Raw genomic sequence first — 22,639 nt, forward strand, 5'->3', positions numbered from 1 at the left:
TTGTTTCTTAAGGACATGGCGTTTAGATATTGGGATCTGCTGCAGATGGTTTTGGCTGACAGCTTCCTGTTTGTCCTCCACATGTCTAGTTTTCAAAATGATATAATCCAGCTAGTACATAGTTAAAGCCAAACAGTTGTGCTCTTAAGTTTACATTAAGACATTTGTGTAGTAAATTTCACAATTCTGAACTTGTGTAATATGGCTGGTTTTTGGTTTTGCTGTAATAGTTTTCAGCTAACAGCTCTTTGGGAATCATCTTAATGGTGCAAAGTGATCGTTTGGTGCCAAACTGTGTTGCTGTAGGTGGTGTTTGTAGGTTCAGCTTAACCTTTGGGACCAAATATGCTTTTGCGACTGGTTGCTAGTGCTTAAAAATACATATTTAAAACTGCTTCTTTGCTGACGTCCTGTCTGTTATGTGTAGAGTAAACAGCGGCTGTGTTAGGTGTTGTTTCATGCTGACTGGTCACAGGTCAGGTTTAAGCGGCTTAAAGACGGAGAGAAGGACGAATCTTTAAATCTCGTCAGAGAGACTTTGAAAGACTTCTTGGTGTCTTTGCTTTTCCAGTGAAACAAACGTTTCTTCGTCAGTCCAATAAAGAGTGAACTATTACTCTGAAGGCACAGGGCTCGTTTCCGGTTACACTCCCGCGTGTCTAACTTGACGCAGTTCTCCGTTTTTCTTCGCAGCAGGTTTTCTGTCCTCGTTGCGCGCGACCGCCCATCCGAGAACGAGCAGGCTTTGAATCAGAAACTTGTGTGACTGCTGGGAGTGAAAGCGTGGAGCTGGAGGCCTGCGGGACACAGCAGACACAGCCCTGAAGATGCTGTTGGTTTATGATTCTTATTACACACCAGCTGTTGGTTATTACTCCGTAAACAGATTCGTTTGTCCGGGCTTATTACTGCTGGTTCTGCTGCTGCGACAGTCAATAATAATGCTTTGTTTTTCTGTTGCTGTGTCAGCCAATGCGATGGTCTTTATAGTAACTGCAGTGTCAGGACTTCTGCACCACGTTTGTCATCATTAGAGCGAGGGAGGCCCGCACACTCTGCTTTTCTCTGCAGCGACACCCACATCACCGCCTCCATGTGTGTCACAGGCTGTGACAAGCAGGAGAGCCTACACTCACGGTTACTATGGAAACAAGTAAACTATCCACGGGGAAGTAGGAGAAAGAAGTGTGTGGGCACCAAGGCCGAGCGCGCACCTACAAAGTGAGTTTGGAGCTGGATTTCTTTCTGTGAGCTGAGGAGCTGCGGGTGAGTGAAACACCGCAGGACGGTGTTAGTGTTGGCTGGATTTTAAAAACATGGAACTATTAGGCACTCCTGCTTCATGTACACACATGAACACAATGTGAGGAAAAGCAACACATACCTGAGTAGCAGTTACTGTTTTTGTATCCTAGAGCATCATCTTTGTTGACGCACTCTGTGATGGCACTTGCAGCAAGATCTTTTGCAAGCTGTTCGAAGACGCAGACCAAACGGAGCACCTGGACTCCTCTGAACAACCCGCGGGCCAACAGCAAGGTCACATCAGCTCACACTGAAACTGTGCCGTCAGCCAAAGGGTGGCTGTTAATAGTTTCAGTAACTTTTATAAGATGTACAGCAGTGTCGTAGAAAGTAAAACTAACTACATCTTTTGATGGACGTGACAAAATGTAAATGTCTGTGTTAAAGCTGGTGAAGTAGAAAAGGGGGACACAAAAGCACAGACCTGAGTACATAAAACAGCTCTAACAGTGGAGTCAAGCGACTCTCAGCTTCTTTTTAAATGTTCCCTTCGCTGCAGTAAGATTTATGTCTGTTTCAGCCTGTGCTTGCAGGACCAGGTGTTTGCCTGACGCACTCTTGAAACCCCCCAAAATTATCCACAATAAAATAATTTGATTACATCTAAATTGAATTTACTTTATTGGCATACATTCAGTTTATATGAAGCTAATTTTTCTTAATGACTAATTATTTAAATAAATAAGCCTTAGATTTGAATTGTTCTTTAAATTATTGCTTCCTGTTTATGCCGGCAATTTGATTTAATTTTTTTTAACATATAATGTGTTTAGTAAACACAGTCACAAAGCAGGAAATCATAATAATGTCCGTGGATGATCTAGACAGGCAATAATATCTAAATTAATTTGCAAATATTTGTTTTTTTACTTTATAGTTATTTTAAAGAAATTCCTTTTAATGAAATGCATTCATTAATTTATTTGCATCTGTGTACTGGTTGCATTGGTCACTTCATTGGTCCTGGTCCTGCTTCATTATGTAAACAAAGGCGCTGTCATTAAAAGTGTTTTGTGAGCTGAGCTTCTGATTATTTGTGGATCAGCAGCAGGCTGTGACTGCCCTCACTGTCAGAACAACACCGGGCTGGCTTTGCTTTAGTGTGGAAGCTTGAACGACATTGGCTCATTTCCTTGTTTTCTGTTTGACGGTGTTGGTCTTCCATAAATACCAAGTTCCTCGAAAGATTAAACAACTAAAAACTTTAAAACTGAATACTTTGGATACTATAGTTGTTAACCTTTGTCACTGTTGTCTCATTGTAGGTGTTTGAAGAGAGACGAAGCCTTCTAGCAAAGTGGGTATGTGTGAGCAGATGAATGAAGAAGCACCTAATGCGCCCTTACAGTGATCCCAGCGTGAGCTGAAGCCCACACAAATCCAGCTAGCAGTTAGAAACCATGCTGTGCTCACTGCTTTTCTGCTGTATTCTTTCATGTCTTTACCAGTTTGACAGGTGGTCTGACAGTCAGAGGAAGGCGGTGCTGCAGGACTTGGTGTTGAGCTGTTCAGTGGAGCAGCTCAGGTTCCTGAGCCTCAGTGTGAGCAGACAGCTCCCCCTGCAGGCCGCAGACTTCACCTGCCTGCTCCCCAGAGCCCTCTCCCTGTATCTCTTCTCCTTCCTGGACCCACGCAGCCTCTGTCGATGTGCCCAGGTACACGTGGATTCATTTATGGGGAGTGACGTAAAGTTTTGACCCTTGTTCTTGTGAAGAAGTCTGGTAAATGAATGATTCGATCCTCCATGCGCAGGTGAGCTGGCAGTGGAAGAGCATTGTGGAGCTGGACCAGCTGTGGATGCCCAAGTGTCTGAGGCTCGGCTGGCTCCTCAGCTCCTCCCCGACACCATTCGAACAGGGCGTCTGGAAGAGACACTACATCCAGACAGTCCAGGAGCTGCGGCTGAGCGTCCTGCAGGTTAGGAGATCCCGAAGAGATTTAAACAATTATCCTACCTTTGTTTAACAACTCGATAACACAAAATAACATTAAAATCTAGCTTTCAAAAATCAAAACAAAATAAAAGACCCTTTTTTCCCAGGGTGCTTCATCGCAGCAGCAGTTTGTGGTTTCAGATGTCGCAGCAGCAAGCCGTGGTCACAAAGAGCCATCAGAAATAGCAGCCATCAGGTTGGAGGAGTGTCCAGCATCCACCAAGCAGCAACCTGGAAGCAGCTCCAGCACAAGACTGAGACAGGAGAAGCAGCCAGGTGCACCCCCACCATGGAGAGACTCTGACAGACGTCCCAAAGACACACTGCGCTTCAACTACCTGGACAATCTGGACCCCATCGAACAGGCGCTGAGAGCGTAAGACGGCAGGGAACATTTGCTGAATCACGTCTGGCATTAATGAGGCTTTAAGGTTCTTTATAGTGACGGCCCCACAGTGGCTGTAGCTCAGGTGGTAGAGTGGGTCACCTACTAATTGGAAGGTTGGTGGTTTGAGCCCCGTCTGCTCCAGTCTGCCAAATATCCTTGGGCACGACACTAACCCTAAGATGCTCTGTAGTGCATCCGTTGGCGTATGAATGTGTTTAAATTGCAGAGAGAAATAGAATAGTGGGGAAAAAGTGCTTTGATTGCTCAGAGTAGAAAAGTGCTATAAGAACAGGTGCATTTGGCATTAAAATATTATAAATCCCAAACAGTGTCCTGTTAGCATGCACCAGGCGTCTGTGGAGAGAAAAAGTTCCCATTCAACAGGAAGAGACCTACAGCAGAACCAAGCCATCTGCCAAAATGGATATAAATGATGGACATTAACAACACATAGAGCTCTGACAGCTCAATGAATGCCTCGGTGTTTTTTAACCAGACATAATATGTGAAAGAAACTTATCAGTCATAGAGTAGACATCCTCTAAAGCACAAACTGCTTTGTCCTTGTTTATGGTTCAAATGGGGACCAATATTTATTATATCAACATTATATCCACAAAGGAACTAGAAATGTTTGAGCTGGGTTATGTCATATTTGGGGGCTTGTCCGGGAAATTTTAGACTTGCTTGTGGAGAGAGGGTAGCATCAGAGGTTTTTCTTCACACCGTGCTTTCATCACAGTGTTTTTCAGGTCTGGGAGAACCCAAAGACCAGGATATTGCAGGAGGGCATTTTAATTTATTTAGAGCTCGTGGAGGAACCCTTTGCAACTCACCTTAGAGTGGCAGTGCAAGAGTCAGCAGGTGTTGCCTGGACTTAATAGTTGATTAATTAATTTGCATTTCAGTAATTTTTCATGATTCTCAGTTTTTGACTTTCATCTTATTGGCTGCCCCATCAGAAGGTTTGAACAGGTGGTGGGTGGGGCGATTTCTGCCTCACAACTGTCTGAGGGCTGAGCGGTTTCACCACAGCGTTCACTTGCAGATAAACTGATGTCATTATCATGCATGATCGTTCCCCTTTACTGACTCTGCTGTCTTTCTCCAGGCAGATGAGAAACAACAGCGCCTCCACCTGCTGCACTAACACATCAAAGGCGGATGATGGGAAAAAGAAAACACTCTCTGAGGCAAATTATAAACTACGCAAAGCCAAATCGCTGGTAAACCACTCCCCATTCATCATCAGTGCCATATGGCTGTGACCTCCTTGTCTTAATCACAGGGAGATAATAAACGGAGACAAATCTCTGGAGACTGCATCCAGCAGGCATCATGCATTATGGAACAGCGTTTGCACAGCGGGAGGCAAATTATGCTGATGATGGTGTTTGAGGGAAGGGTGGAGGAGAGGGTGAAATAGAGGACACTGCTGCATCTAATATTCAGGCCTTGGTGGAATTACTGTATATTTATTTAAGATCTGGGTTTGCACTATACAGCATACCACACTTAGACTGTGTTACTATGAGGTCACATCTCTTCTTTCAGATGTTCCTCAGCTCCAGCAGCAGACCCCACAGTCTTCCTCATGATCAGACACAAACTCACCCCACATGGACATCGCACAGTATCGCTGATCACCCCGTCACTGGGGAGTCTGCTGAGCGCCTTCTCCACTTATCCCAGTGGAACGCCGGGATCCGTCCGAAGCCGGCGAGGACGCCGGTGCCTCGGCTGAGTGTGGAAGGGCTCAGGGCGTTCCAGCGTTCACACAGGAGCGTTCCCAGTAAGTTTTCACAGTTCCTGCTGTTCCTCTGGGCTGAGTATGATGTAACTCCACATCAACAAGAAACCCCCTCAGGACAAACTGTAGGTTCAAAAGCTTCTGCAGGAAAGTGACTGCGTGCAGTTTCGCTCCCAAATGCTGAGAGGAGATTAATCATTTACTCTGTACTGCAAAATATTAATATACTCTTTGTGCGCTTGTATAAAAAGTTATTTAGGTCTCATACAGGGCATGTTTTGCTTTAGCCTAACAATTGTGGAATATAACGTAACATAAGAGGTCTGCTTCGTAGCAGAAGAAACACTGAGTGGATAAAATGTAGCTTAAGAATGGAAAATGCTCAGAACTGATTCTTCAGTTTATGAAGGCGAACAAACGAATCTTGTTTTTTTTAAAAAGCAAATAATTAAGCAGATGTTTCTTAAACTCCAGAATCAAGGGAGGGGTGGATTTATAAAATCCTAAAGAATCTATATTGTGTGTAGCTCTGATCTGTGGTGTACTGGTGTGATATAATTTGATTGATTTAAGCCTGTCCACAGTGTACAATCAGCACTGAAAGATGACACCAACAAAAGCTGCAAAGAGTCTGAGAAGCAGAGGAGGAACAGTGTGTGTGAGAAGTGGTGCAGGTGTTACCAGTCTTAAAAACTGTATTCGCTGACTGTAGGTGCACCCCTGTTTGAGGTTCAGCCCTGGACCGCGTCTGCATCACATTCGCAAGAGAAGTAGATCGCCCCCTCCTGGAGGAAAACAGAAGTACAGTCTGCAACCTCAAGACCTGGAGCTTCAATCTTTCTGCACATGCAGTGTGTAACCCTGACTAGATGTAGACAGATGGATCATTAGGAAAAATATTTGACATTTAATTCTACAAGAGAAATGACAAAGAGACAATGTCACCCATTTGTAGACAGTAATTCTAACGTATTTCTGTATTAGTACTGTGTTATCAGACGGGATGGGCAAATTAACTTAGAACCCCCCCCCAACCCTGTAAGAATCTACAAAAAAAAATTGAGCCTATCCACACTTGATTAATTACAACAATTAATAATTTCCTGATGATTTTATGACTCCAGCAGGTCTTCGGGTGCTGATAATAATGGACACCAATATATTTAAAGTCGACTTTTTGCTAGCCCAGATCAGCACATTACAAATGCACCATGCTAATGAGACGAGCTACTTAATGGTAAAGTGACCTCATTAGCTCGCACGTTTGTCCAAATATTTACCCAAATTTAAAAACAACAAGACTTTAAAATCTGAAAAACTTAAAGCATCAAAACAGCTGCATTTTATATACAGACGTTTTAATACTTCTAACATGAACATGGGTTATTCATAGACTTGACAAAGGCATTTGACACCATAGATCATGATATATTAATAAGAAAACTGGAACGTTATGGTGTCAGAGGGGTAGTTTTAGATTGGGTCCGGAGTTATTTAAGTGACAGAAAGCAGTTTGTGAAAATAAATGGTGGTTGCTCCTTATGTATGGACATTGCTTGTGGTGTACCCCAAGGGTCAGTTTTGGGTCCAAAATTCTTCAACTTGTACATTAACGACATCTGTAAAGTGTCCAAAGTATTAAAAATGGTTCTCTTTGCTGACGATACAAACATTTTTTGCTCTGGTGATGATCTGCAGAATTTATTGGAGGATATGAAATAAGTAAAGTGAAGTTCTGGCTTGATAAAAACAAATTATCATTAAATTTGAATAAATCTAAACTGATGTTATTTGGAAATAGTAGTTTAAATACAAATGCAAAGATTCAAATAAATGGTGTTGATATTGAAAGAGTCAGTGAAAATAAATTTCTGGGGGTAATAATAGATGAAAAACTTAACTGGAGAGCTCACGTAAGATATATTCATTCCAAAGTATCACGAAGCATTGCAGTACTAAACAAGGCAAAACAGGTATTCGACAGAACATCACTTCATATTCTCTACTGTTCACTGGTTTCACCATACTTAAGCTATTGTGCAGAGGTCTGGGGCAATAACTATAAAACCACATTACATTCACTTTTTACTCTTCAAAAGAAAGCAATTCGAATCATCCACAATGCAGGTTATAGGGAACATACAAACTCACTATTTTTGCAGTCTGAAATATTGAAAATTGACGATATAGTGAAATTCCAAACAGCACAAATTCTATTCAAAGCAAAAAATAAAGAACTGCCAGGTAATATTCAGAGTATGTTTTTTTTGAAAGAAGGAAGTTATAATTTAAGGGGTTTTTGTAACTTCAAAACAATGAAGGTACGTACTACAAGAAAAGGCTTTTGTGTTTCTGTTCAAGGAGTGAAACTATGGCACAAACTGAATATGGAATTAAAGCAACATCCAAACATAAAACTGTTCAAAAAGAGTTATAAAAATATGATCTTCTCGATCTATAAAGAAAAGGAAAATATTTAAATTAAGTGAATGTCTCGATTTAAAAACAAACAAACAAAAAATTCATGATGTGATATTATAGTATATAGTATATCAGAAATCTGTTCACTATTTTTATTACAAATTATATCAGTAAGGAAGCTGACTAAATATTCACTGATAATTTATGGGACAGGGGTGGGATTAAATAAGTGTATACTTCTTCCCACTCCCTTTCAACATGTAAATTAATCAGAATGTTTTTTTGTATGTAATTTGTATAGTATATTTTTTTTCTCTCATTTCTTTTCTAAATGTACTTGTATATTGTTCACATGTTGAAATAAATTACCAATCAATCAATCAAACACTTCAGTTTAAAATTGCTGAGTTATAATCAGCTGTAACACAAGAACGCCAAAACAAACGGTGTGTGTAAGAAATGTACCACCTTTATTATCCAGTCCACACGTCCCAGTCAATATGCAACAACACAGCAAAGCCATTTCTAACACCAGTGAGTCTGAACTCCAGAAATATGTAACAGTAAATGTCAGTTTGAGACAAAGTAACTGATTTTGATCAGTATTCAAAACAACTTGTCAACACACAGCATATGTTGGGCAAAGAGGGAAGCCTCGTGTACATCAATTATGACAGACAATGTCATTTTTTTATTAATAATAATAAAAAAAATCCACTTCAGTCAGATATGAAATATCACTCTCATACGCACAGCCGGCTTCAAACGAGCTTTCACTCGTTGCATATAAACATGGCCTCCAAAATGTATGTATATATATATATTACTAAATACAAGAGAAAGAAACTTATATGAAAGACTGTTAATTTACTGTTAACTAATCAGAGGATGAATGTTAAAGACCAGGAGTGTATTTATGGCTTTTGGATTCAAAATAAAGTAAAACTGTGGATGTTTCACAGGTTACGTCCTAACACGTGTCGGCCTGCGGCAGCTTTTAAGGCAAATGTGGCGCTTCGCAATGAGCCACAGACACCACAGGGGTTAATCGTCACTCGTGGATGACACAGTTATTACTGTAATTAGGTCGCGTTGTAAAAAGGCTCAAACAACAGAGCGTACAGCAGTTGAACAAAAACAAAGTAAAAGTTGACTGCTGTGCACGAGGATTCATTGCTTCGTATAATAGACGTGCTGTCCTGATGCACCGGTGATCAGATGACATTACAAATGAACTAAAACTAAAATTAAAGCACAGATTGTCCAACCGACTGTGAGCAGGCTCGAAACAAAACCCCCCAAAATCAGAGAGAACCGTTCTTCTAAAACGACAGCAGAAGAACGAGCTACAGGCCGTGATCAGTGACAACAACCTTACACTCCGATGTTTCATTTGAGTTTCTCAGGCGTGAGTCTTGGAATTGCTCAGAAGACTATGAGTTTACACATGATCAAAAACCATATAAAAACAATCTGGACACATTTCCCCTCCCAGTCCAGGAGAAATGTTACTCAATTCTTTCCTCAAAGAGACTCAAAAACAAAAGTGGAAAACAGAATTTATTCAGAAAATTAAAGACATTTTTGGCTTTTCTTTTAAAGAAAGTTCAACAGCAAAGCCTCGCAGATTAAAAGTCACTCAGAAGACGGAAAACACACAATTATTGTCACGCAAGTCAAACACGACTGAGTAAAACGCGGCGGGTTCGGTGACGTCTTTCACCGACTTCTCATCAGTCGCACCCCTCAGCTTTGACACGCTGGATCTCACTGGACGTGCAAAGTCCGGTTTCATGTTCACAGTGGGTTTAATTCAAAGGCTGCTGGAGTTTGAACACAGAAAAGAGAGAGAACACACCAAGGTGCTCTTAGTGAAACATCGCCCCCTGCTGTAGTCTTCAGCCCTTCACGGCGACACAAACGATTAGAATGATTGTGCGTCTCATTGTGCGCCTCATTGTGCGCGAGCCGACACACGCGAAGATGAAATATCTTCAGCGTCTGTCTGGATTTGAGGAGAAACAGTTTGATGGCCACAGTTCCAAATAGAAAATTGAAAAAGTACATTTTAAAGGACGTTTTCCTGCTGCCTGGGATCTTTATTTGTGAGCGCTGCTCGCAAAGCTCAGCACATGTGAGGCTGATAGGCAACCATCATTTGTGCTCTGACCGCTCGAGGCAATTATGTGAAGCTTCTTTCTTTTTGCACAGTGTGTACATGATCTGCAGGCTTCAGTAACTTGGAGGGAATCACTATGCAAATACACAAAAGTATTAACATCGACTCTTTAAATAATGTAAACATATACATCTTATCTGAGGTCAGAGCAGTGATCCTCTTCATATCTATTTATATATATATATTTATATAAGAGAGAAGGAATATTACTGGAGCATCGTCCGGATGTTCTTCGGAGTGGTCTCGTCATTCAGGTGTTTTGTGGTGAATCTGAGGAGAAAAAGGAGTGGGAGTGGACGTTAGTGCACCAATGAAAACACCGAGGCCGCATAAAGAAGCTCCAAAGGAATTCTTGCTGACAAACACAAAAGCCATTTTCACATGTGCAGTTTGGACAGTTCTGTGAGAATCAGGTCAGGAAACTTCCCACGGTTCAGGAAACTGTGCTCCTCAGACACGTTCACACTGCTGTGGTTTAGACCAGCGGTCCCAACCCCCGGGCCAGCACCGGTCCGTGATTCGTTGGGAATCCGGACGCCAGAGTTGAGGCTCAGGTGTGAAATTTATGGGTTTTTAGTGTTTTTATTGTTGGGTGTTATGAATAAATCTTTTTTTTGGTACTGGTTTATTTTGTTGTATTTATCCGCGACAGCTTAAAGTCCGGTCTGTGAAAATATCATCGGACATAAACTGGTCGGGGACGCTGGGTTAGATGATAAGGTAGCTGGAGACGTGTGCAGCCACCTAAACCTGCTCGCTGGCTTCAAATACACCAGACTATCACCTGTACCAACCAACCCAGTGTGACATCACACACCTGCCAGCTCCCTTTTGCAAAGACCAGGCCACGTCCAACCGGATATTTGCTTTCAGCAGGTGGTTTTTTAAGGTAACTGTGTGGACATGGTTACAGTTCGGCTTTACCTCGGCAGGCACACGTACAACCTCTCATAACTTTCACAGCCAAAATTGGTCCATAGCATGAGTCAGAATCTTACATACAACCAGAATCAAACCCACACAGGAAAACTCGGCATCCAAAGGCGAGCTGTGAACCTACTTGAGTGCATTCAGGAGACCTTCTACGTTGTCTGCTGGCTGGTCCTTCAGGACCTTTATGCAGCCTTTCATCTGAAGACAAATCAATGATGTCAGCAATGACTTACAATACTGTGTGTGTGTGTGTGTGTGTGTGTGTGTGTGTGTGTGTGTGTGTGTGTGTGTGTGTGTGTGTGTGTCTTACATCTATCTTGGAGGACTTGTTGAAGGCGCCGTTGGGGTGGACGTGGTCATACAGAATGATGACTCCAACCATGACCCTCATGCAAAACAAGAGCGTGTCCTCACTGCTGAAACGACTTGAATACTCTCTGCACGCACACAAGAGGAGGATCAGGAAAGTTTAATGATTTACGTGTGTGTGTGTGTGTGTGTGTGTGTGTGTGTGTGTGTGTGTGTGTGTGTGTGTGTGTGTGTGTGTGTGTGTGTGTGTGACTCACGGCGTCTCAAGCATGACTTTACAGACGCTGGCCATGGTGCTGAGACAGTCTGTTGTGTTCTCCAGTGGAAGCGTCTTGTTCTGAACAAAGTCACATGTTTTCATTACAAAGGCTGATGGGTAAAATAATTTTAGACCTGAAGTTAAATTTCTGAAAAACAAGCGCAAAAAGGAACTTTGAACCTCGTTGTCCTGAAATAAAAGAGGAACTTTAGGCATTGACCTGTGGCCATCAATCTGCTGCTCTTCAGCTTAACAACAAAAGAAAATCATTCACAGAAAGATAAAGTAACTAAAGATAAAGTAACTAAAGATAAAGTAACTAAAGATAAAGTAACTAAAGATAAAGTAACTAAAGTGCCACATGTAGTGTTTTTTTGTCATTTGAAAGATCAAAGCTGTGGCTCAGTATTCAGAGAAGCTCGTCTACAGCTGAAGGTCTGTGGCTCCATCTGTAGCTGCTGTGGTTTCTCCTCAGGTAAGATCCTGAGAGTCAAGGACCCGTGAAACGTCCATCCAGCCTGTGTGTGTGTGTGTGTGTGTGTGTGTGTGTGTGTGTGTGTGTGTGTGTGTGTTAGCTGAGAGTGAAAAAGCTCGATACGAATCACTGCCTGTTCATGGTGGACTAAACTAGGAGAGGGCAGAGACAACACTGACCTACACAGTAATCTGATGGCGCGGTCAGATTGGCTAAATGAGTTTAAGAGGCAGCATCGGTCACTCGACAGTAGAGACGTTTGAACCTGTCCACAGACATGTTGTCTGGTTAACTGCTGACTCTAAAGCTTGATTCAGACTTCAGTGGGAACTCTGTGTCCTCCGCGCCATCCGAGTCGCTGCGTCGACCTGATGGAAAGTTTCTCATGCGCCACGTTTAGGATTAAAAATACTTCCGGTTACAATGTGAGTGACAACGATGACAATAACAGTAACGTGTTTCTGTGTTTGGCCTCAGACACAGAAAACTAAAGAGCTGAAACATAATGTTTGAAGGTTGCCCTGCAACCCACTGTGACAGATCCACCCACTGTGACAGATCCACCCACTGTGACAGATCCACCCACTGTGACAGATCCACCCACTGTGACAGATCCACCCACTGTGGAAAACAATCAGTTGGAAATGACCAAACAAAAAAAAGCTGATATTTGTGTCACATTTATGAGGACAGACTCAACAAATATTGCTTTGATGAAATGCATCATCAAAGCCAGGAGGAACTCGCCGGCTGTGTTAGACTCGTACCTCTGTCACAAAGCTTGTGGTTGCATTGCTGAGTGTTTTCAGCATGGGCGTGGCCTCCGCGTAGAACAGAGACATCCTGTTGGCCATCTCGTTGTTGACTTCATTCTCTATGTCCAGCTGTGGGTGCAGAAATAACCACGAGGCTTCAGGTTTATTCCCACTGCTGAGCAGAAACAAGCGCCCTACTCTGCCAACATCAGGCTGCCAGGTTTAGATGAAAAAACTAATCTGATCAGTTTGTTCTCGTCCTGACTCCTCCCTCTTTTAGACCGAGTACGTCCTCCAGACACAAATCTGACTAAAACAGGAAAAGATTTTTCCCCAGACTCACGTTCATGTTGTTTATCTGGTTTCTGCTGATGGTCCTTCTGTAGTAGCTGAAGTCGTTCTGGATGGCAGGATTCCTCATCTACGGCAAAACAAAGAGACAGTCATCATTTCGCCATCACACACGCACACGTTTGATAAAGCCGTGCAGTTCAACACACGAGGTATCGGGATAAGGCTGACTGTGTGTGCGTCTGAGTTTAGCTCGAGTGTTTCCACAGACCTTGAGCTCATCAAAGCGCAGAGTGAAGTGGAGGATCTCAGCGAACTGTTTGGCCAGCGCCTGCTCCCTCTCCAGGTGCTGAGTGGGCGTGAGGGGCGGACACGTCAGGGACTCCAACAAACTCTGCAGAGCCTTCTCTGTACACACAAACACACACAATCTTAAATGTGATGAGAAATTTGACTTTAACGTAACCTGTTCAGTAACAGAAAGGAGGCGTTTGTTCAGCACCTAGTTTGAGGGAGAAGCTGTAAAACCTCTTGAGTTTGATGACCAGCGGGCAGACGGAGTTCCACGCCTTCTCCTGCAGGCTGTGATCGCTGGGGTTTTGGATCGCCTGGAACCAAAGAAACACTCGTCAACCGTCACACGCATCCCAACAGCACGGAGCGACGCACACAGATCTAAAATGGTAAACAGGGCTTTCTGTATGATAACAGAAGCATTCGCAGCAGTTTGAGCCGTGTGGTGGCAGGCGTCTCTCCACTTGCTGTCGCTGTAAAGATGAAACAGTTACACTTAAGTAAAAGTCCATTATTATTACAGCTTTATATATTTTTCCATGTATGCAGTTCTTCTGTACCACAGACTATTGAAGTCAAAGTGAACAACAGCAAAGCTGCCCCCTCCAGGCGACTGATTACAGTCAGAATTTGCATGAAGGACTTGACTTGCAGCTCATTCTGTGCAGCTGATTGAATTCACAGTCAGCTGTTTAGTAACGAGCTTCTGCAAACGTTGTGGGTCGGCTGTGAGCTCGGTTACTGAAGGAGAGCAGGAAAAGGCCATAACTTTGATGTCAGTGATCACTGGGACTGTGCATCCATACTGCATGCACAGCACACTACTGTGACTAAAGTCTGCCTCAAGTGTAATGTGATTACAATAAGCCAAGAACAGTGAGGAGTAGAAATGCTCCCACAACACAGCTGAAGCTGTCGCGAACTTGCATCAGTCCGACATCGTAACTCGCTCACACGGTTTGGGAGTTAGTGACGGGACAGCTGCCATGTTTGGCATTACGGAACGAATCCAGAGATTTCCACTCAGGATTCTTCGCCATGCCGTGTCTCTGCGCTTCTCCTTACATCTCTGATCTCCTGGCCAGCCCCTTTGTACGACTGCAGGCCACCCAGGATGCTCTCAGACTCCTGGAGGACTGAATTCACCTGGTTCCACACCTCACGCTCTCCGTCTGTCGGCTGTGCATCTAAACACAAACATATATCAGAACACAAGCCAACAAATGACACTCTTGTATAATTACAGACAAACTTCAGTGGATTTTTTCCATATTGATGTGAAACCGTGTTAGTTAATGAAAGCTAGCACCGAGTGCAGGAAACGAGCATGCTCGCTGAACGCGTTCGCTGCTAGAACGGAACTCGCCGTTCGTTTGAAATGGGAAACCCGACAAAACAAAAACGTTCAGCAGCACGACTCGAGTGAGGGACATCACTTCAGACAATACAACTGAGCTCTTTTACAGTCAAACCAAAAACTGCCTTTAATGGTTTTAACTGCAAAAAGCCAAATCACTGCAGTGAAAAGCACTAAACTGGCTCCATCGTCTTCCAGCACCTCGGACCGAATGCACGCGGCAGCCTCGAGCTTCAAACGAGGCCACATTTACGCCAATAACACACAAACGTATCTGAATATGGCAGCTCACATTAAGGCAGATATTTTGAATATTTGACTGTAAAAGATGAGAGATGGGCAGGGTGTGTGTGGGGGTCAAAGGTCAGTGTGCCTGCACAGGGTCATCCAAAGCGTGCCGTAGCTTGTACGTGCTCGAGCGACAGCCGTGACTGACTGAAACAAATATCAGGTCTAAGGTACGTACGAGCTCACCGGCTCTTAGTCTCCTGCTGCATGCATATTTATGACACCATGACCCCTGCTTCTTCATCTCAGCTCTGGCTGCTCAGTTGTAAAAACGTGTGAGGTAATGCAAACTCTCCAAGCCTAGCCAGACCCGTCTAAGACTCAGAATAGAGAGCTGGTTATCATGACCACAGAGAGTCTAAATATAGAGCAGCGCTGACATTAAAACTCTGTCTGCGCTGCTTTGCATTTCAAAAACCTTCCACTCCTATCATTTCCTCTCTGCTGAATAAACAAAGCCTGGGGTTGGCTACAGCGTGCGAGCTGCTGAAATGCCACTGTGGAGGCGTATTGTGTGTGTGTGTGTGTAAACATTATGTTTACATTATGTCACATTTGGGTGCATGAAATGTATCACAAACACAAAGAGGTGCATGCGGACGAGTTAGTAAAAGCAGACGGCAAAGGTCAAGGGTCAGATCCATTCCTCTTCTGCTTGGCACACAAAGAAAAGAGTTCCTATTCTAAAGCAGGGCTGAAATTAATCATGAATTTTAATAACATTAGAAATTCAATGGAGGAAGGTTCACAGCGGCTGAACAGTCTGACCCCTGACCAGCCGGAGCGGCTACAGAGAGGCTAAAGGGACGACTGGTTGAGGGGAAAGGAGAGCGTGGGAGCAAGAGGACAGGCAGAAGCTGCGCTCACTTTCAAAATCAAGGAAAAAGTTTGGCCCCTGTTCAAACTCTGTGCACGTGAGCACTTTTAATAGATTCCCCATTTGGTTTCTGCAAGAGAGAGAAAGGAGAAAGAAAGGAGGAAGAGCATGTGTGATGTTAAAGAGCCACCGAAAAAAGGGAGAAAAGAAAGTTGTTTGATTAGCGACGGGCGATCAGAGGCGATGCTGCGGGAGGTCGCGACCGAGCCAAGAGGGGGGCGAGGAAAAAAGAGGAGAGAATAAGAGGACGCCTTCACAGTTTGGTCATTGAGAGCAGAGGCTGACGGAGAGAGAAGAAAGAGCAGAGCAGGCTACACCTCCTTCTCCATCCAGCTTTTGTCCCACTGCCCCGCCACACTTACTTTCAAAGTCCAGGAAAAAGTGTGGATAGTTCTCTATTTCCCTTGTTAGGACTTTTAGCAGGTTACCCATTCCAGCAAACCTGATGGTTAAAAAGAGTCGTCACCATAACAGATAGCAGTACATACAGTTTCCCAAAAACACGTTCAGTGTGGCTGATTTCAGACCAGGAGCTGGATATTAAATGATGCTGCCTTACAGCAGCGCCTCTGAAGACCAACCAGGCCTTTTAATTAACTACCTGCAGTGAAAACTTTCTAAACAGACAAAACGATCAATCAAAAGTTTACAAAATAAAATCAAATATTTGCTCTTAGTCAAGTTCTTTTTGTTTTTAATGCCCTTTCTCTTCTTCTTCCTGATTGGCTGCCCCTCGCAAACAAAAGATTCAAATACAAGGTGGGTGGAGTCAGCTAAGCTTAAAGTCTGCGCTCTTGGCTCACGTATACGCCGACTTCATTGCTTGAAGGTTTGGCTATGTTTACTGTACCATGCGCAGGGTGGGAAAAACTTATTGTCCTTTTATTTTCTAAATTGAATCCTTGCTGCCGACCTTTCCGTCCATCATCCCTTTGACAGAAATGAAACCAACCACGCACCAAGCTTTGATAGCTGATCTGAAAATGCAGACCTTTCTTTTGGATTCAGGCGTCTCTGAAATCAGCCAAATGCAGAGTCCTAAATTACAGTTACACTCTATAAAGCTTTTATTGGAGGCAAAGGGCAGCAATTTCCTGGGAAAAGTCTCCCTCCCCCAGCTATGACGGGTGGTCACAAACTCTGTAATCACAGTGGGCCTAAACCTACAGCAGCATAACGTCAGGAACGCACAGAGATGCAGATAGGAACAGTGTAACCCTGTTTATTTTTAAAAAACTGAATTAGCTGCTGCAAAAATGATTTTAAAGTCTGTGTTAGTATATTTGGTACACTTGCATTTTTACACAGTAAAGATAAACACGAGTCTTCTTTTCTCACACATTAACAGCCAACTTCCCTCGACTTAAGCCAGAGAGTGAAGTGGCAACAATAGAGACTCTGTGCAGCAGCGTGCACATGATAGTCACACTGCATTTCTCTGCACAGCCTCCAGCAAGCTGTCCGCTATTTTTCAACCGTGGTATTCGCTGCACATCCTGCGCTCGTCATAAATTCAGATATAACTGTGTGCATAATAACAGGCTGCATACTGTTCCTACAGCCTTTGATTGGGAGGAAATTATATACCTTAAAAACGCATCAGATTATTAAATTCATGCAGAGCAGTCAGACTCGGGGTTGCACCAGCAGGGGGCAGTGTTGACGTATGCCTACATTCACTAACTACTGTGACGTGTCATGCTGGTACATGTGCTGCTGTGCAAGCCTTATTTGTTCAGGGCAGACTCTAACCTGTGGCTACGAGTCCGCAGCTGCTTCATCTGCAGCAAGACTCCACCTCCCCACCCAGACTCCACCTCCCCACCCCTCAGGTACCATTAAAACTGACAGCTGACTTTAAGACTGCGAAGAGTACTTTTCCCCTCTGAGATAAAACGGTCCAGTCAAGTACATTTGTGGTTGTTTTCATTTTGTGTGCACTGGGAATAAAAGATGATCAAACATTTAAGAAACAACCACGTGGTCTAAAGTCGTCATGCATCACTGTGATCGGTACCTCTCTGAAGTCTTTGCACTACGAGTCGCTTCAGTTCCTTGGCTCAAAGCTGAGCCTACCGCACATGTTTGGGGATTTGACCTGTTGCTGCATCTCCCTGACATTCTGCAGCACCTGGCTGCCACACTGTTACACGCTCTCGTGCACTGTTACACGCTCTCGTGCACTGTTACACGCTCTCCTTCCTAAACTACACCAGCTCACTTTTAACGGCCTACAGAGAGCGATTCATGCATGTGCATGTGCACCTACTCACACAGCCAGTCAATCACTTTATCTACAGTACAGCTATAATAAAGGTGACCTCATTTAAAGTTTTATTCTATTGTATTAAAAGTTGAATACAACATCTGGCACATGTATAGTTTTTTTAAACTGTACAAAAACAGGAGAATTATTGGACTTTGTGTTCAATTAAGTAAATATGAGATGATAAAAAACCAGCACACACTGTAGGCGTGAAACCAGTCAAATATCGCTCTCATGATGTCACTGATCTTCTCTGACGATCTGAACGAAACCCAATCAGCGTCCTTTAATGACGCATCTAAATGGGATGTGACCGCGTCACCATTTTATGTTTATGGACTGAATTACACCAGCGAGTGGCAGGTTGCACAACAAAGAGCACGTCTGGGTAATGTTTACTGTCAGATCATTAGGTACAGTTATGGCAGAGGTTGTGTCTCTTAGTTCGAGCTTCTTGGTAACACCTGGTACTACAGGTAGGCCAGTAATACACCAACAGTAGTGTCTGTGCGAGCGTCTTGTTTCACTCGAGACACAAGTGGGAAGAGGGTGAGGGGAGGGGGCTCACAGGTCGAATGTTTACAGCGTGTTTACAGAAATCGTGTTTGGGCCTGTGACGATGCTAGCATTAGCTTCCTAGCTCCCTCCTAGCTAGCTCCCGTTGCCCACAGATGGTGTAAAAGGGTGAGCCGCTGACTGCAGGTCAGAAAATGAAGCCAGTGTGGAGGAAGCTTAAACATGAACTCCATCTGAAGGCTGCTGTCGAGAGCTGAGGTTGAGATGATGGACGTTTATGGTTTTCTGTGTTGACCTTTAAACACCTTTCCAAGAATTGATGGGCTCGGTCACACGTTGTGGGTCACATTAAATAAACAAACAAGTCTATTTTGTAAATATTAATCATACTACGTTTTAAAATGAATGATCATCGGTGGCACGAGAGCACACACCCAACAGCTAAGGACTTGTGGTTGACAAGTAGTCCACCAGCCGGTGAGTACGTGGTTTCACACCCATCTTTACTCATCACATCCTTTTTTTTTTTTCTGCACAACCAAGATGGCGGCGCTGGTGGAAACGCTCAGACGCGCGATCGACACCCTGACAAGATGCAGGATCTAAAACTCCACCAGCCATCCTTTAAATACAGTCTATGAGAGGTGTGAGGTATTAACGTGCACATCGGCACGCTTCTTATTACAGTCTGCGCTTCAGGTAACATTACATTCATTTGGTGTTTTGAGCTACTGGAATCAAACTTTGATATAACCGCGACTCCTTTATGTTCCACTTGTTTTAATAAAGGCGGTTTTGTTGTGTTCTTCCTCTTTCAGTGGCAGTTATCGAGTATCTGTGGAAACTCGTGTGAAGAGACGACTCAGTGAAGAATACGCTGAGAGTGGAACTAGAAATCATGAAGTGAGTTCGAGATTAAAGCGGTTTCCCTAGAAGAGAGAAGAAATTAAAAATGCAATTTGTTGAACATAATCTGCATGTCTAAATGGTGAAGCCTGTTGTTCTGTGAGTAGATCTTTTGTGTTAACACATGAGCTACCTTTGTGCTACACGTGCTGCTCTCAGAGACCAAAACTCTGCTGCTTTAATCTCAATTTAAGCATTGCTGCTGCAGTCTGTGCTGCCATCTCAAGGCTATTTAAGCTTTGTAATTAAAGCTAATTCTATGCACTTAAAGCACCAAAATGAGTTCTCTGGTTAAACGACCTCCTCTGCCGTCTGGGGAGTCCCAACCAACACGTGCTCAGAAAGAAAATCCTGATCGGAGCAAACTGGCAACACAAATTATTTGTAGAGTTGGAGCTTTATTCTTTCAAATAAAAAAATGACAGATAAAATAAAAATACTGACAGATATTTCATGGCAGTCTCAAAAACGTACTTTAAACCTACCATGAGCTCACTGGTGATTTTTTCCTTTTTAGATGAATAAATAAATTCAGGCAACAAGTTCGACCCTCAAAAACACAAAAATAAAAAAAGGGAAGTTCCCACTGACAGATGCTACACTCAATTATGAAATTACACAGAGGTGTTTAAAGGAGGCACTGACCCTTTTCAATTTTTCTCTTCTAACTTTGTTCATTGCAAAGTTGCACAGATACCTTTGGAAAACCTGAACGTCCTCCTCAGATCCTGTAACTACCAAACGAAGGTTTGGCTGTAAAGCCCAGAGAACGAGGAGCTTTCTGAGGCTTAACACAACAACCGCGGGCTGATCCCAGCTACCTAAGATCATGTAAACCACAGTGTTGCTGCTGGCTGACGTGTCTTAGCGGCAGCTTGGAGTGTCGACTGTACGAACATGAAGCATGCTGTGGTCATGAGTGATGTACCTTCTCTGGTGGAGGACGTCAGGCTGCGGTTTATATCATCCGCTTTCTTTGTGTCTCTGTAACAACAAGAAAGGGAAAAAAGGACTTAGAGAAAATGACACGACTAATACCAGCGAGGGAAACGCACAGTTCCTCATTAAAAATGCACGTGCAGGTGTGTGTCACTGCGTGCACGTCGCACACCTGCCGACTGAACGGGCAGAGGATCAGCTTTCCACATCAACCAACAAAATAACTCTTTTCTGCTGATGCACACGAGCCTTCAGACAAATACAATCCTCCAGCATCACAAAACACACCTCTGAATTATTCAACACTGAAATCGACACTGCGTCTGTCATATCCAAAGAAAAGCAGCCGATTAGCCCGTCTGCAGGTTACTGAGGTACTGAACATCCTGTGCCGTGCTGCGGCTGCACAATGCTCCAATTCTCTTTAAGGTGGGAGCAGAAAATAAACAGATGGTGCTGTCAACTAGCACAGCGTCCAACCAAAAGAAAAGACCAGGATCACCTGGAGCTCAGCGTTCATCTGTGAGAGCTGAGAGCGAATTGTTCCACATTTGAACCTAATATTTGTCACGGCTGTTTCTAAATGTGTACCTCTCATAGTTACACCGCAACAAAGTACTTTTAAATTATGGCGAGGCCTGACTGGAGAGAATTATGCAGCAGCAGTAAAGCTGCGCTGTGGACGGTTACTACATCTTACTACATTTCCTGTTGTGCTTGAAATGTTTGTTTTACGGCCCCACGTGGCTCATCCTGGTCTGACCGGCTGCTTGTGGACTGCTAATCTAGGCAGGAGCAAATATTCATGTGTAAATAATACCCCAGTGTTTGTGTGCAAAGAACTAGAACCTTATTTTTACCTTAATTTAATAATTGCTTAAAAGGGATCAGTTAGGCTTTTTTTATTCTTGAAGTTCATTGGAGCAGCTGTGCAGCTCGAGTCAGTTTAATATCATCCCACGACTGTTCGACGTTTTTCTGATGTGGTTTCACTGCGTTCATCACGCGATGACCTCCAGCTCCAGCTAGCACTCTGCAGGCGAGGGCGAAGTCGCTGGGACGAGAACTGGAACCTCAGAGCATTCAGGGCCATTATTATTGGACGATCATAAGAATTAGTCACTGTACAAATGACACAGTGGGCATCATAAGTTACAGCCTTCACGTGCACGTTTATATGGCAGCGAGGTAATGAACATATAATACATGCATCATGCAAATACTTCCACAGACACCCAAATGTTGGGCTTCTCAAACACTTTTTGTTCAACATAACACTTTTTTGCAGACAATTCATCTATTGCAGAGGTTTGTTGATACAAACGCCACGTTTGTTCTTAGCATCTGATTTTCTGATGATCCGCTAACCCATTAACTTACATAATGTAGACATGTTACCAACTGTCACTGAAACCTTCGCCTGCACTGACTCTGCTTCATCCTCTGTGGAACCTGCACAGCAACAGTGCTGAGAGAAGGGATGCTGCGGATGATTGGGTGGGTGGATGGATGGATGGATGGGTGGGTGCCTCCAGAGACACGAGATGCTCTCCTCGTAAGGGCAGAAAGTGCAACTGTTCCCTGCGGTTGGACACGTGAATGGTCTTTAGATATAATATCACACCCACTTTATACATCAAACTTCCTTCTTTTTCTGCACTTCAGCTTCTTTGAAGTCCTCCTTCCTCTTTGCCCCATGTGTCCATTTCATTCCCTTTTCCTTCTCTGCTTCTGCTTTCAGTCAAACAGGCAGGATTTCCCCATTTGTGCCCAACTTATCTACACAATGAAATCAAGCACGTTTGCAAAAGTCAGCCAGTACGCACTGCACTAGAATGAAAATAAACGAATTAATAAAATATGCAGCATCAACACTTCACACTTATGCCATTCATACCAGTGTGCAAACCAACAATCTTAAACTACCAGCACATTTATCACAGCACTCAGAGCTGAGCGCCGGTTTATTAGTAAGTCAATAAATCTGTCAATCATCCCGGCAGGTGGTGCAGTCAAACAGTGTGCAGGGAGATGCATGCAGACTTTTCAAAAATAAACATGTTTTTCAGGAAACATCAATCAAGAGCTAGAATGGAATTTTCCAGTGACCTCAGAGGAATAACATGCACAGTAACACACGGGCCGCTGCTGTCCCAAGGTAAGTTACCGAAGGGGGAAAACCAAAACATCTGAGCGC

At 43.5% G+C, this 22,639-nt stretch overlaps 2 protein-coding genes across 9 annotated transcripts in view; one reads left to right on the forward strand and one right to left on the reverse strand.

The window, feature by feature from the left end:
* The first annotated feature begins 589 nt into the window (after window positions 1-589).
* On the forward strand, window positions 590-7,890 carry fbxo16 (F-box protein 16). Of its 2 annotated transcripts, none has more exons than XM_085431270.1 (9): window positions 590-1,266; window positions 1,416-1,539; window positions 2,571-2,606; window positions 2,754-2,960; window positions 3,058-3,222; window positions 3,347-3,615; window positions 4,739-4,853; window positions 5,182-5,419; window positions 6,090-7,890. In XM_085431270.1, exons 2-9 carry the CDS (start codon window positions 1,444-1,446, stop codon window positions 6,149-6,151), a joined length of 1,188 nt encoding a protein of 395 aa, XP_085287396.1. In that variant the 5' UTR covers window positions 590-1,266; window positions 1,416-1,443; the 3' UTR covers window positions 6,152-7,890. The 2 variants fall into 2 exon arrangements, with proteins under 2 accessions (XP_085287396.1, XP_085287397.1); XM_085431271.1 differs by having other exon boundaries at window positions 5,962-6,152.
* A 355-nt stretch (window positions 7,891-8,245) lies between these two features.
* Window positions 8,246-22,639, reverse strand: part of fam49a (family with sequence similarity 49 member A) — a 32,315-nt gene continuing 17,921 nt past the window's right edge. Inside the window, exons 2-13 of one of the 7 annotated variants that reach the window (XM_085431272.1) lie at window positions 20,432-20,487; window positions 15,806-15,885; window positions 14,359-14,480; window positions 13,502-13,607; window positions 13,271-13,407; window positions 13,052-13,129; window positions 12,721-12,837; window positions 11,477-11,556; window positions 11,221-11,347; window positions 11,038-11,108; window positions 10,188-10,247; window positions 8,246-9,621 (exon numbers count right to left, since the gene is read on the reverse strand). In XM_085431272.1, the coding sequence (XP_085287398.1) occupies window positions 9,612-9,621; window positions 10,188-10,247; window positions 11,038-11,108; window positions 11,221-11,347; window positions 11,477-11,556; window positions 12,721-12,837; window positions 13,052-13,129; window positions 13,271-13,407; window positions 13,502-13,607; window positions 14,359-14,480; window positions 15,806-15,878 (981 nt within the window). In that variant the 5' untranslated portion in view covers window positions 15,879-15,885; window positions 20,432-20,487 and the 3' untranslated portion in view covers window positions 8,246-9,611. Of the gene's footprint in view, window positions 10,248-11,037; window positions 11,109-11,220; window positions 11,348-11,476; window positions 11,557-12,720; window positions 12,838-13,051; window positions 13,130-13,270; window positions 13,408-13,501; window positions 13,608-14,358; window positions 14,481-15,805; window positions 15,886-16,177; window positions 16,258-20,431; window positions 20,488-22,639 lie in introns of all 7 variants that reach the window. The other 6 variants (XM_085431274.1, XM_085431273.1, XM_085431275.1 and 3 more) reach the window with 6 other exon arrangements.

This window comes from Copadichromis virginalis, linkage group LG15, assembly GCF_057382275.1.
Source record: "Copadichromis virginalis isolate Kocher_CV1m ecotype Utaka linkage group LG15, C_Virginalis_male_GT1.1, whole genome shotgun sequence".
Taxonomy (NCBI): Eukaryota; Metazoa; Chordata; class Actinopteri; order Cichliformes; family Cichlidae; genus Copadichromis; species Copadichromis virginalis.